Raw genomic sequence first — 15,028 nt, forward strand, 5'->3', positions numbered from 1 at the left:
GCAGGACCAAAGGGGCCCTGGCCACTTAGGAAGGTGGAGGGCACAGAGGATGAAGGAAGGGCCCCCTCTTTTCGACTTTGGCCATTTACCCGCGGATGGTCATTCCAAGGTATTCCTGCCTGGGATTAAAACAGCCTTCAAGGAAAAGAAACTTTTTGTCACAGGAGAAATCTGTTGTGTGATTAGCCAGCAGAATGGTCTCTCCCCTCCCAAGGTCTCTCTTTGTGCTGCAAAGATAACACAGCTGCGCAAACCACCCCCTGGGCGTGCCCCTGCCCATGGGGCTGAGGCCGAGACCTCCTGGCAGCCACCGGGCAGCTGTCAACCCTGCTCCTCTTTCCCCGGACACCTGACCCTCCGGAGCACAAACGGCTGGGGAGTTTGGGGAGTCCCGCCCCAGCCTCCCTCCCCACCTGGCAGCAGACGTGATTGCCACGCAGGAGCACGGCAGGCCAGCCGGTCGGCGTGCACGGGAAGTGCTCCTGAGCCAGGGGTCCCGGCCCACTTCCTGCCTCTCCTGCCGGTGCACGCTGGCCTGGGATGGGCAGGGGTCCCCCACTCTCCCCTTTCCTGCCCTGTCAGGCCTGACATGAGTTGCCCTTCCACTGAGCCTGTGCCTTTTGTGAGGGGAGGGACGAGGGGGTGGAATCTCTCCGAGACAAAGAATATCCTGAGGGACCCACTCAGGTCGAAGGGCAGAGAGAAACACTGGTGCTCTCGTCCGCTCAGCTCCACACGGAGCCCGAAATGGGTGTGTGGCCACAGACATTGGGTATCAGTGCTTGGGACTCTCTCTGGGAGGCAACGCAGGCGACCCTCAGGAGACCTTTGACCTCTACCCAGGGCTTCTGGAAGGTGGCAGAAACACGCGTATTTGGTCTGTTCCCAGCTCTGGCTGCCTGTCCCAGACGCCCGAGGCTCCACCAGTCAGGAGCCTCCCGGGGAGCAGGCCCGGCAGCGCGCAGTGGGACTGGCGGCGGGACAGGCGGCGTCCCCAGGCCCGTGCCGCCCCCACACCCAGCAGCAGGCACTGCCCCAGCAGCTGAACAAAGCGTCTTTTATTTGTGACATACAAATACACCAATGCAAAGAGATCACTTTTTCCCTTTGATTCCAGTGATAACAAGTTGCTAAAGAAAAAATATATCTCAAGGAGTTTATCTTTAAAGTTTCCTCTAAAAAACCCAGAGAGGGTTAAAAACCGTACACAGGTCATATGCACATTTAACATCAACAAAAACCTGAAACAGAGTGAAAGCAACTAAAATCTTTAAAAATATTTTAATGTGGCCCGAACAACAAACAAAAAAGCCTGGCAGAGGCCTGCTGGGGGTCCTCGGAGCCGAGCTGGGGAGTGGAGAAAGCCCCCACGCTGCCTGGTGGCCGGGAACCCACGGGGCTGGATGGACAAAAGCGACCTGCAGGTCTCCGGCAGCGCCTGCACCCCAGCCCTGACCTTACCAGCAGCCCTCGGGACCTGGCTGGCAGAGCCTAGGCGGGCAGGGCGTGGCACCAAGTGGCCACGAATGGAGTCGGTGCCAGGTGTCTCGTGACCACAGAGACAAGACACTGACGCACCTTATGTGGGATTTACACTGGGGGCTCCTTTCGGCCCCCTTGAGTGGGAGGTATCAAAAATCCATGATCTAAGACAATAAATAGTTATCGTTCCGGGTCCTTTGAGAGATGGGGATCGGAGAAAACACTCTTGCTAAACATGCCTGTCGTTCCCTTACTCCCAGACGCCTACCAGTGCCCCCCGAGAAATGGAGCCTCGCCCCCCAGGAGCCAGCAGGACAAGGGCGCAGGTGGGCTAGTTCCAGTGTAAAGCTGTGGGGCCCTCTCCAGGGGAGCGAGCAGCCCACCGCGGGCAGGGTCAGGAGCAACTGCGAGCGCTCCGCTGAGGCAGGGCTGGGTGGAGGTGGCCCGGAGCATGGACCGGCACAAGCAGGGACGTGGGAAGGCTGGTCAGCACGATGCCCGAGTCAGGGCAGGGGGGAGGGGGGCTGCGAGTAGACTCTGAGGCAGAAGGCCCCACAGACCCCAAGGCAGAAACTTCACAAAGGCTGGGACTTCAATAAGACACTCCCTAAAGCAGAGCCCGAGGATGTGTATGGGGTTTGGTGCTTTTTCCTGGAATAGGGTTTGGTCTTCTTTTTCCCTGGAGGGGGAACAAGGCCTCCAGACCAGGGAGTGCAGGCTCTGACCCTGCACCCTCTCTGTCCTGTGAGAGGAGAGGGAACTCCCCCCCAAGCCCGCTGCCACAGGGGGTCCCACAGAGGGGGAAGCAGGCTGCTGCAGCCACCCAGGCGTCCTGCTGCGGCCTGGGCTGCCCGCGGGGGCAGTGGCACTAGTGCCTCACTGAGGCGGTGAGGGGCGAGGCTGGGGAGCGCAGGCCGGGCCTGCTGCTGGCTGGGGGCCCTCTGCAGGGAGAGGAGGCTCTGCCTGCAGAGGGCTATCAGCACCAAGACGTGAGAGGGACTGGCATTGACGCTGCCAGCGCGAGGCCCTTCTGGGGGAAGGTGAGGGGCTCCCTGATGTTGCTTCCCCCTTGAGAGTGAGAACCGAGGTATCTGGAGTGGGGGTGGGGCGGGGGCAGAGTCGTGAGGGGCAAGGGAGAGCACAGGCAGCACCGCTGACCCTTTTCTACGAACGAAAAACTCAAGCCGCTGCCACAGATCAAAAGGGAAGCTTGGGATGCAGCACAGTCCAAAACGCAACGAGGTCCGAAAGCCCAAACCAGCAGCGGTGGCCCCACTGGACGCCTGTTCCCGGGCCCCTCGGCCTCTCTCGCCGGCAGTGACGGAGGGAGGGGGCAGCCTTCTTCCCGGGGTCGGCTAGTCCCCTGGAATGACTCCGCTCTGAACTGTGGACCCACGAAAGCACAGCTGGCGAGAGCGCCCTCGCTTCCCTGCACCACAGCACAGAAGACCTTCCCACGGTCTCCATCAGAGCACTCCGTCCACGAGGCCCGAGGCTCTCTGAAGCCTCTCTGAAGCCTCTCTGAGCCCAGACCCTACTCCAAGTCCATTCCTCTTTGAGGACCAGCCACACCCCGACCCAGGGCTCCAGGACTTCCATAAAGGTGGGCACAAACACTCCATTTGTCCAGGGTGCGAGTGGGGGAGGGGTGTGTTGAAAATCCAGCTACAGAGGAGTTGGGAATCTGGAGCTCAGGGGCGCAGGGCGGAGGAGAAGGCAGTCTCCCCGCGAGGATGACTTCGCGCCCAGGCCTCCAGCGGCTCTTCCCGCAGCATCCTCTCCTCCTGCTCCGCCCTGGCACCCTGCTGTTCCAGGAGAGCGGAGGGGGGGCAGCCCGGACCGCTCCTCCCCAGGGCTCCCACTCTCGGGGCGCAGCCTGGCCCGTGCAGGACCGAGGAGGCCGCAGCTCTGAGGGCGCCTGACAAGCAGCGTGAGGCCGGGGAGAGGGCAGGCCTTGGAGAGAGGGCTCTGGCTCGGGAGCTCAGTGGCAGCAGCCGCCACAGTGCCCACCCGCATGGGAATGCTGGCTGTCCCCGAACTTGGTCCTCCGGCTCAGGATCTCGTAGGAGCAGTCCTCTCCACAGCAGCCCGACATGCTGGGGGAAGAGTCATCGATCTCAAACCTGCAGGGCGGGGGGGAGGAAAGGGCTGGCTGCAGGGGCTGCCTCCCGGGCCCAGAGCTCTCCCACCAGCCACACTCATGGGAGTGAGGGTGCAGGAGGCTGGGGAGAGCGAGCCGAAGGGTGTCTGGCCACCCCCACCCCCACCCCCACGGGCCGGGGTGGGGACCAGGAAGAGGCAGTGGGCGGAGTCCCACACCGGGCCCAGCTCCTTACTGCAGCGCTTCTCTGAAGAACTGGTAGGCGCCCCGATTGTGCTTGAACACCGTTAGCATGACCTTCTTCATCTGCGTGCTGGGAAGGCAGAGCCAGACGCGGAGTTGCCCCAACTACAGCCCGCCTGGGCCCCCGCAGCACCCAGGGCTCCCCTCCGTTAGGGTGCCCATGAGACGGAGCAGGCAGTCGCCCTCCCCACCCGACCAGCCTCTCCACTCCCTCTGCCTCCCCACTTGCAGCTGAGACGAATGTACAAAATTTGGGGTCACAGCAGGACAAGGGAATCTTGCGGAGGGAGGTCTAATGCCTTTTTCCCAAAACCTCCCCGTGAGCCTGTCCTTCACGGAGCTCACGGCACAGCGGACACCTCAGGCAGCTCTTCCGACCGCGCCGCACACGGGGTGGCCCTCACCTGTTGGCCATGAGCTGCAGGATCTGGATGAGGAACTTCCCCAGGCCTTTCCGCCGCACCTTGCTTTCCAGCTGCACTTCGTAGCTGGGGGAAGGAAGCAGAGACAGGACATAAAGAGGCTGCCGGGCCGGTCGGGAAAGTGTGTGCCCCTGACGGCCCACGGACTCAGACAGCCTGGCGGCCAGAGCCACGGGCTAGAGGGCCCTGGGCAGCACCAGCGTCCCCTCCCCATGCCCCCCACGCCCTGAGCCGGGCTCCTACCAGTACAGGACTTCATCCCCACACTCCACGTCAAACCGGAAGTGAGAAAAGGCGACGGGGATGGAGCTGTTCTCCCAAGCAATGAGGTACCAGGCTCGGTCATCGGTCATCTCCTCCCGCTTCTCTCTGTCCTTCCAGCCCCACTCGCTCTGCTCGTACCTGGGGGAGCGCGGGCGGTCAGGACCGCGGACGCGGGGGCAGGCCAGCCCGGGAGCGGCGCCGCGGCCAGGGCGTGCTTACATGGTCTGCATGTTGGTTTTCGTCAGGTCGAAGGCCCAGTCCACGGTGGCCGGCTCCAGCCCTGACACACGCTTGCACTCGATGGAGACGTTTAACCTGGGAAGAACGGGCGGCATCTGAGGCCGGCTCGACCCAGCGGGGCCCTCGAGCGCGCAGCTTGACAGGCGGCAAGCCTGCTCTCGGCTAACCCACCCAGGAGAGCCGGGCGGAGTGCACCTCCCCGGGCACGACTAGGAAGGGTGCCTGCGAAGGAATGGAGCCCCCTGGGCCACCACCATCAACTGTCATCACAGGCCCAGCCCAGCCCCAACTACAAGCCCCCCACCCCGGCCCCGCTGGGCACTTTACAACGCCACATCCTTCCCTGCCACCCCTTCACTCTCTCCACCCTGTCTTCTGCTCCTTGTTAAAAGACACTCTCCTAGCCCTGGCTGGCATAGCTCAGTGGATTGAGCACGGGCTGGGAACCAAAGTGTCACAGGTTCGATTCCCAGTTAGGGTACACGCCTGGGTTGTAGGCCATGGCCCCCAGCAACCGCACATTGATGTTTTTCCTCTCTCTCTCTCCCCCTCCCTTCCCTCTCTAAAAATAAATTTAAAAAACAAAAACAAACAAACAAACAAAACACTCTCCTGTCTCCTTAGTGTCTGCCCTTAGTTCCAGGCATCTTTCCTGCTGCTTTAATTCTTAGTGGACGCCTCACTGGGCTCCCCGGGGACCTCTCCCTTAACACCACTGTCCTTCGAAAGCATCGGGGTGCCTCAGGCCCCACAAAGAGACCACGGCCTACACCCCTGTCTGCGGAGTGCTGGCCCGCTGAGAGGACGTGGCAGGTGCTCTGGGCTGATCAAACACAGCGGCACAGGCCCAACCCACAGGGTTTTCCTAAACTAACAAATGCTGTGGGCGGGACGGTATCTTCATCTGCTACTCACTTCTAAATGAAACTAAGTAAATTGTAGCTAAAAGCTTTGGCCAAACTGTGAAATCACGTTTTCTAAGCAGTGAGTGCCACATTCTGAAGGCACTGAAACCAGCAATTCCAAGTCCTTACGGAGGACTTTGGTGACCCGCGACATGACCCCCCAGAGGACGTTCCACCCGCCACCTCTGCTGACTGGCACGCTATGTGATCTGCACATTGCCCAGCCTTGTAAATTTGCGACCTCCTGGTTCAGAACAGCCTTCCTTTCTTTGCAGAGTGACCACGTGACCATCAGAAACTCTCAGACGCAGCGCTACATTGGCGGTAGCTGCGTGCTTCCGGAGGGCAGTCCGCACGTAGTGACCACGTGACCATCAGAAACTCCCAGACGCAGCGCGGCGTCGGCCGTAGCTGCGTGTCTTCCAGAGGGCGGTCCGCACGTAGTGAACACGTGGCGGCGAGAAACGCCCAGACACAGCGCGGCGTTGGCCGTAGCTGCGAGCTTCCCGAGAGTGGTCCGCGCGCACAAGAAACTCCCCGCCGACCTGAGTTCTCCCAGCGCATGAAGGCAGGACCACGGCCACACGAACCACACACGACCCCAGGCACTGAGGGGGCCCGCATCCAGTGGGCAGTGACCGCTTCAGAGCTGGGGCATGTGCCTGGGGGTCGGCGGGAACGTGAACTGCGGGGCACTAAGTCAGGGTCAGGGTCAGGGACCTCGGAACTCTGTCAAAAGCCCCCCACCCCGGAAGCTGAATGACAGCACCACCAGAGCAACTGTGCTGCGTCTGATCACAGCCAGGGAGAAGAATGAATAAATTAACGTGATACTATGAAATTCAGATACAACTATGAAAGGCAAGTAGTGTTGCCAACTAGTCTTTGCTTCGTAATTCATATATCTGCATTTGTCTGTCTCGTTCATCAAAGTATTCACACCAGCTGCTATTTAGAGCTGGATAATTCTCCTTCCTCCTTAAAACCACCTTGCAAGCCTGGCATCTTCACTCCATTGCACAGATTAAAAAGCAAAAAATGAGGCTCGCAGCGTATGACTGACTTGTCTAAGTATAGGCAATACGAGGCAGAGTTATGCTTCAGACTCGCAGCTGTGAGTCTCTGAAACCGTAACCCCCATCTCCCCTTCAGCCAGCGGGTCTCTGGCCAAACTGATCCTGCTCCCCACTTCATACAGCAGGAGGACGGGGGAGGAGGGGCTCTAACCCAGACCCCACGTGAACTTGAACTGCATCAGTAATGACGGCAACGCTGTCTCGCTGCAGCCTGCTCCAGGCACTGGGGCGGCAGGTCCAGTCTCCCTGCCGACTCCGTCGGGAAGATACTTTCATTAGACCCCTTTCAGATGAGAAAACTGAGGCCCAGGGAGGTTAGGAAATTTGCCCAGGGTCACAAAGCCAGTCTTATGCTACACACAGGGAACAGGCACGGGATTGGGAATTAAAAGCCCCCTCAGCTGCCAGAGAAACACTCTGTAAGCTCAGACATCTCCTTCAGCTTCTCTGAGCCTCAGTTTCCCCCGGTGTACAAGGAGTATCGGCCTAGATGACTTTTCAAGGGCTTCAGCCCCGTGATTCTTTTTTGGGAGAGAATAACCAGCCCTAGGGACGTCAGTCTGGGACGATGCAGTCTCTGCTCCTTCGTGGACCCCTCTGTCACCCTGACCGGGGGGGAGGGGGCTTTATGTCGGCAGGGCACGGGCCCCTGCTTCTGCTTTTCCCTGACAGAGGAGCATGGGAAGATCCGAGTCTGAGGAGGCCCACTCTGGGGGGGCTCCCGGAGGCACGAGGACACGGAGTCAGGGGTGCGGGACACTCACCCATTGCGGTCGTACTTCTTGAACACCGGGAAGGCCTCCAGGGGGTCCCCGAGCTGTGGGGGGAAAGGAAAGAGCGTTGGCACGTGCGCGGCACAGCCCTCCGCTGGTCAGACCCACGCTGGGGGGCTTAGCCCTGGGCCCAGGTGCGCCCCTCACGTGGACTCTGTCTGCCTCAGCTCCGAAACCACAGGGAGGAGGGAGGCCTGGGTGAAGAGGCCGGAGAGAGCCAAGCCAGCGTCATCGGACAGGCCAGGAAGGTGCCTCACTGGCCTAACCAGCGTGCTGGCCTAGGGACCCACAACCTGCTCACTGCCCTCCCTCCCAAAGCAGGAGGGGCCGCCCGACCAGCCGTGTACTCCCGAGAAGCCCCCGGCTAACCTCACTGGGTCAAAGCCCAGAGTGGAAAATCATGTCCCCGAGCCACAGCCTTTTAACTATGGCCTGTGTTCTGCGTGGGCTGGGAGGACAAGAAGGGGGCAGGAAGGGGGCAGGAAGGATGGCCAGAATCTCTCCGGGTCAGTCTGAAAGCCGGCCCATCTGGCGATCAGATTCACAGCCACGCCTCTCCCGACCGAGCCACTGGAAGCCTGGTGGCTGGATCTTCCCGGTCCCAGAACAGCTTCTGGTACTTCACGGGCAGTCAGTAAATGTTTGCAGGGATGACTGAGAAAATTATACCACATTTTATAAGGGAGGTTTCCTCCCCAAAACACAAAACCCTAACAAAAATTTCCCCAGACCCTCTACTGGTAAGGAGACCCACAGACAGGAGCTGCCGCGTGCATTTGGGTCCACGTTTCCCTGCACAGGTGGGCCGGTCTCTGGCCCACCTGTTAACTCTCCCAGACCCATTGGGGCTCGTTTTCCTGCGCAAGGAGACAGCAGAGATATGGGTGGGTAGTAACACAATTCTGCCACAGGGTGGCGCCAAAAGAAGGAAAATGAAAAACGAAGCAGCAGTTCCAGGAGGAAGGGACTGGGAAGGAGGGGAGAGTCACCCTGTTGGCCGCCTCCACTTTGGCACAGACAGCATCCATGGCTGCTCGCTCCTCCAGACGCTTCTGCTTCTTCTCCTTTGCTTTGCTAGACTTCCTCTGCAACAGAGAAAAGCAAAGCTGGCTTGAAGCGCTGCGGCCAACCAAAGGCTCTGTCTCTGTGCCCAACCCACCAACCTGGCCTCCGCAGCAGCAGCTTCCAGTGCCAGCCGCCGTGCACTTGCTGGGGTGGGACCCCAGTGTGAGCCAATCATGAGACCTTGGGGCCTCGCTAGACACTGCGGCTTCCTTGCCAGGAAGAGTACCAACCCTGGAGACTGCTGGGTCACTGCGAACACTCAGTGGGAGCCACAGGCAGTGCCTGCAGCACAGCCTGGCACCCGGCAGTCCCTCACCTGTCCCCTCCTACGAAGGGACCAGCTACTTTCAGAGAGATTCAGGGCAGGTTTCAGGGAGGAGATGGCACCTGAGGTGGCTGCAGGCAGCTGTCCCTAAGCATTCATTTATGCTCTCCGGCTGCAGGAGGCAGAGCCCTCCCCCAGAAGTGTGGCTCAGCCAAGGCCAACCAGTGGGAGGCCCACTGGGCACCTAGCAGCGACGGGGCAGAGCGAAGGGCCCCAAGGGGTTCACCTGGGGACAGAGGCCATGCCGACAGGTAGCCAGCAAGGCCAAACTGCGGCCACACAGGCAGCAGGGAGGAGCACAGGCGGTGCCCGCACAGGGGGCGAACCGCACGCAGCTGCACCCAGAGCACGTCCTACTCTGGGGCTGGTATGGGGTTCTCTCCAGGCCTAAATGGACCCTCTGGTCCTCCTGTAAGCAGCCAGTGCCACCGGGAAAGAACCCCGCTCTGGAGCCCGGCAGACCTCACCCGCAGCCTCTGTCTGCTCTTCGGGCAAAACGCAGCCTCCTTCCCTCGTCTGACCAGTGGGGCCCCTGAGGCCCACCTGGAGGAGCCTCAGGGGTCCATGAGGGTTAACACGGCACGTCCATCCGGAGGGGCTCGCCCACCCAGCTGCATCCAGAGGCACCCCAAAGGCTCTGTAAGGGGGCTCTGAGCTCACCAGACACGGGTTCTGCTTCCTCCAGCCACACCTTAGTGGACACTGATGGGTCCCAGGAAAGGGGGAGCTGAAAAGCCAGCTGCTGGGAAAGTTTCTCAGGATGAATTCCATCCTCGGTTCCCCCAGGAACAACACCGCTTAACAGCCACGTCAAGCAACCAGGGGGCATGAGCTCAGGTACCAGGAACTCCCGGGGATCGCTCTTCTAGGCAGAAACTCACCCAGCACCTGCCGTTTATTATCTGCAGGCTGGGTGCCAGCCGGTAGCTGAGCTGGACCCTGGCCCTTGCCTCTCTGGAGGAAGGAGCAGACGACAGAGAACGAGGTGCCCTCAGGACACAGGGGGCTGGACTCAGAGCGAGCCCCCCTCTACCACAATCATTAAAAATAAAATGATTTATTTTAATCTGAACTGTAACTCAGCAAGGTATGTGTGCCCACTTCCTTGATGAGAAAACTGAGGCTCAGAGAGATCAGTCGACGCTCAAGGTCACAGAGCCAGCCAACAGAATGCTCCCTAGTACCACCTCCCTCCACTCACACCAGCCGTGCACGCTGGGAGGGGGGCACGTCTGCTTTATCTGTCGGCTCCCACACAGCGCTCCGCAACAGCAGGCACTCGATTCACACCTGATGAGTCACCCCCAAGTGAGCCCAGGTGTGGACCCCGGAGTCCGTGCTCCCTCCGCTACCCCATCAATCACATCGATACGACACCTACTCCAAAGTGTGACATAAATGCTTTGACATGCGACTGTGAAACTCTTCCCCTCGCCCTTCCCACCGAAGCAGTATCTCCACGTTCTCCACGTTCAGTTCTCCGACATGCAGAAATTTAAAGAAACAAAGACAGCCAGGTGGGGGCAGGAGGCACCTTTCTGAAAAGGGATTGTGCACATCCCAGATTTTCAGCGTTAAGGTCCCCACCCCACGAAGTATCCGAGATCCGAGAAGAACCTCTGCTCTGGGCGAAGGGAGCTATTGACGTCCTAGTCTCTGAAAGACCGCACGTGGCCGCCGCTCGGCCGGAAGAACCTGGAGCAGCAGGGCGCTCCTGGGAAGCCGTCAGAGGGAGCAGGGCCCTCTGCTGCAGGGCGGCCGCCGGATGACCTCCCTGACCCTGCAGCGGGTGTCCACAGCCCCCACCCTTGAGGACCAACGATCATGAGAGAGTTCCAGATCTGTTTCAGGGAGGAAAACCCGAGTCTCTCTTTTGCAGTGGGTTTCGGGCCAGAAGAGAGGAGGGAGGGCCGTTCTCTGAGAAACACGCCGGTGAAACGTGAGTGGCAAGACTGGGCCCGGTGGGAAGCAAGGCCCGTCCATGGGTATCCGAGGCTGGCGCCTTACACTCGGCCGACGAGGAAGTGTCCGACCAGAATGGCATGTTACGCTTCTTGTTTCTGCTCAGCCTGCAGTGGCTGATGCTGGGCAGGCACTTAACAAGTGACATTGGGCACACGGGTCTCCCTTAGATTCAACTAGACCTGGGTCTGGGGCCTTTCCCCCGGGGTCTAGGTTAAGTATGTCGAGTCTCTAGACTTGACTTTCTACACACGGAATGCAGTGTCCAAAATCCCTCGCTGAAACGTGCTGAACGTGGTTTGACATGGATGCCATTAAGTGCTTTGGCATGGATTAGACAACTGTTTTTGTCTAACAAGTTGATCTGTTCAATCAATAACTGTTTGAGAAAAAGATCCAAGTTAATAATAGTAGGAACAAACCCAGTGGGTTAAAGTAAAAATAGCACAAATCTATACTAGATAACTGAGGGCTTAGAATACAGGCAAAAATAAAAGTCACTTTTAAGAGGCATCTATTTGGCTATTTACATCTACTATCTCTTTTTTTTCAACCCTCACCTGCAGATGTGTATGTGTGTGTGTTAAAGGTTTTGTTTATTCATTTTTAGAGAGAGGGGAAGGGAGGGAGAAAGAGGAAGAGAAACATCAATGTGTGCTTGCCTCTAGTGCGCCCCCTACTGGGTACCTGGCCTGCAACCCAGGTATGTGTCCTGACTGGGAATTGAACTGGTGACCCCTTGGTTCACAGGCTAGCACTCAATCCACTGAGCCACACCAGCCAGGCTTTTTTTTTTTTTTAAGAGCGAGACAGAGAGAAAAAGAGACCGAGTAAAACACCAATCAGTTGCCTCCCATACGCACCCTGACTGGGATTGAATCCGCAACCTTTTGGTGTACAGAACGATGCTCCAACCAACTGAGCCACCCAGCCAGAGTCCACTCTCTCATTTAATCCTCACATCTACCCTTGCTCCTAAAGGAGCAAGTACCATTATCCTCCTCACATAGACGAGGACCCTCAAATTCACAAAGGCCATGTCACTGGCTCAGAACCATGCCAGTAGCCAGTGAGTGGGGCTGGAACCTCAGTTCCTAGCTCCCACTCCAAACTCAGGGCTCCCTAAAGGTGGGGGAAATTCCACGTAAAAACTAATAGTATACCCAGGAAAGGCGAGTTACATTTTTAGGAGTGACAGATACTACTTACTCTATCTGGGACTTAGGAAGGTGAACTCCTGGAGACAATGAATAACTTCTGCCAACCCCCTACCAGCTCGTGCCAGAGAAGGCATAACACGCACCTCCCGGCGGCACTGCACAGAACAGGTGGCCTCCATCCACCTGCTCCTGGGGCCGTCCCCAGCACCCTGCTCACATTCCACACAGGGTCCCCCCTGCAAAGTCTTAAGACGGCTAACAACTGGAGGAATAATAAGCACCCGCTCCATGCACCTAGGAGGCCGTGGGGGGCAGGCCTCTGTTGCAAAGGAAGAGACTGTTTCAGAAGCAGGAGGAACCTAGTGGAGAGGTTTCGAAAGAGTAGCGGAACCGGCTTTGGGGGGAATCTGTGTAGCGGGAAGCTCGGCTGCAAGGGATTCGGGAGACCAAAGTCACGGTCAGGCCCCTGAACACTGTCTACGTGACCTTGGCTGAGTGCCTTCTTTTCTGTGGGCCTCTCAGTGCCTCCAGGCCAGGGCAAGCCGCGAAGCCGGTGACAACTAGGTGACAGTGACCCCTGGGGACGGGAGGATACCCCAAGATCACCGCGGGGAGAGGGGACGGCCAAGAAGATAACAGGTCAGCCAGGAAGGTAGTGCGGGCGCGACGGGAAAGGCGGGGGGACAGGGGAAGGGGGCTCCCCAGGGGATTCCCGGGCTGTGCTGGACGTGGGAACACTTAGAATGAGTAAGTCGGGTGACCTGGAAGCTGGGGGGGTCACGGGAGGCCGAAGGGGTGTCAGGGTCACGTGAGGGGGGGCCAGGAACAATGGGGGTACAGGGGGCGAGTGGAGCGTGGAGCGCTCCGGGCCCTTGCGTCTCCTCCCTCTGCCTCACTCACCCCCATGGCGGCAACGGCGGTAGCGGTCCTCAGCTCTTCTTTCCCACACTTGCCGGCAGGGAGGCGGTAACGGCAGCTACGGTGGCAGCGGCGACACCAGAGCGACGGCGGGCCCAGCACCGCGCATGCGCTCCGCGGGCTCCCCCGCGCGCCCTGGTGGGCACCGCGCCTGCGCACAGCCGGGGAGTTGGGGTTGCGCGGGGGTAGACGTGCAGGTGGAGAGCTCCAGAGGCGGGCCGAGGGTCTCTCAGCGGGAGGAGGCGGGAGTTACAGGAGGCAGCGTCGCGCTTAGAATGACGCAACCATGACCCCGCCCCCTCGTCGCCGGGCCGCGTCTGTAGCTATGGCAACGGCTGCGCCCGGCGGAAAGAAGTGAGCCTCTGGGCAGCCTGGTGGGTGGCCTGGCAGCCCTTGTGCTCTGAGTTTCTGCGGCCCCGCCCGACCCAGGCAGCTCGAGGAGCAGCCACCTTCACAGACAACCAAACCGTCACGACCTCTGAAGTACCAGCCCCTCCTGCAACCCTGGGGCAGGGGAGAAGTCTTTGGAAACTTTCCCACCTAGATCATGAACTAGAAATTCCTTTGTAACCAGAGTCCCGTTATTCATTCATCCGTCCTGTCATTATTCATTCACCCTCCATTCATTCTCTCTCTCAGACATTTACTGGCCCCTACGCTGTGCTGAGACCAGGGCCGTCGCTGTCCAAAACACTGTGTAGAGAGGAGACAGGCATGAAAACAACTGTTTAATGGAGAGTGGATGGTGCGGTGAAAGTGAGACCCCAGGCTTCCCAGAGAGTGTTTCAGTCTGTCCCAGAAGACCAAAATGTGACCCCCACATGACCTTCATAAGAATTACCCAGGGGGCCTGTGCACTGTGCACACCCCTGGGGCCCCTCCCTAGAAAATCCAGGGCCAGGGCCATAGTCTTTCCTTCCGAGAGCTCTGCAGGTAGGTCGAACACAGGAAAGTTGGAGAAATGCTGCCCAAGACTTAAACTTCAAAGACTTTGCCCAAGTGTCGCTCGTTATCCCATCTTCAGCGCTTAGGGCAGCCGTGGCTCCACAGCAGGCGCTCAAGCAACGTTTGCTCAGGCCCGCCTTATGCTGGGCACCGTCCCCGGCAGCAAAGCAAACAGTAACAGACTGAACAGACAGTGCTGTCATAGGACTAGAAGGGGGAGGCAGATATTCCAATGAATACGTACCTAATGCATTAGATGATGTAGGTTCTGTGAAGTGACATAAAGCGGGAAAGGAAGCTAGGGAAGGTCAGGGTTTATACTTATAACTGGGATACTCAGGGAAGGCAAGCATGAGATGACATTTGAGTCAAGGTCTCAAGGAGATAAGGGGGCAAGCCATTAGGATACACGGGGGAAGAATATTCCAGGCAGCGGGCACTGCTAGGGCAAAGCCTCCAAGCTGGAGCACGATTGGAATGTTGGGGGAACTGCAAGAGGTAGCGTGCTTGGAGCAGGGTGGGCCCGCGGGAGAGCGGGAGGGGAAATCCAACAGGTGACGAGAGGAGCATGCGGGGCTGGTAGTTTTCGGAAGACTTTGGGACCACAGTGAGCTGGGATGCCATCAAAAGGTTTGAGTGCAGGAGCAGTAGGGCTGCTTACAGTGCCAGCCTGCGGCTGGGATGCAGAGAGTGTAGGGGCAAGGTCAAAGGAAGGGCAGGACAGAGGCCACTGCTCTCACCGAGGCAGGAGTTGGGGTGCCCGCAGCAGTGGAGGTGCCAGAAGCGGGCAGGACCTGGATGCCCGTCGGAGGCAGAGCCAACAGGACTCGCTGACCCAGCGGTTGTGGAGCGAGAGGGAGAGAAAAGAGTTCAGACACCTTCAGACGTTTAGCTCGTGCCACTGGAAAAAGTGAAGCGGGTTCGGCTGAGACGCGGATGACTCTGCGAGGATCCACGTTGGGGTGGGGGAGGGGAAGATCGGGAATTCAGTTCCGGCCTTGTCTGTTTTGAGATGTCTTCTAGGTACTCACGTGGACGTGTGGAACAGTCAGAACCTGGAACTCAGGGAAAGGTCCAGGCAGGGGATAAATATTTTCTTTTTTTTTTAATCAAGGTTTTATTTTATTTATTTTTATTTTTATTTTTT

The 15,028-nt window shown here is 58.7% G+C and overlaps 1 protein-coding gene across 1 annotated transcript; it reads right to left on the reverse strand.

Annotated features, from left to right (window-relative positions):
* Positions 1-1,043: 1,043 nt before the first annotated feature.
* NAA40 (N-alpha-acetyltransferase 40, NatD catalytic subunit) lies at positions 1,044-13,143 on the reverse strand. Its single transcript, XM_045855425.1, has 8 exons — positions 12,919-13,143; positions 8,496-8,591; positions 7,498-7,550; positions 4,732-4,827; positions 4,492-4,650; positions 4,231-4,314; positions 3,819-3,896; positions 1,044-3,605 (listed from the first exon to the last, which is right to left on the reverse strand). Exons 1-8 carry the CDS (start codon positions 12,922-12,924, stop codon positions 3,464-3,466), a joined length of 714 nt encoding a protein of 237 aa, XP_045711381.1. The 5' UTR covers positions 12,925-13,143; the 3' UTR covers positions 1,044-3,463.
* Between the last annotated feature and the right edge of the window lie 1,885 nt (positions 13,144-15,028).

Source organism: Phyllostomus hastatus, unplaced genomic scaffold (genome assembly GCF_019186645.2).
Source record: "Phyllostomus hastatus isolate PE091 unplaced genomic scaffold, TTU_PhHast_1.1 phas_scaffold_11, whole genome shotgun sequence".
Taxonomy (NCBI): domain Eukaryota; kingdom Metazoa; phylum Chordata; class Mammalia; order Chiroptera; family Phyllostomidae; genus Phyllostomus; species Phyllostomus hastatus.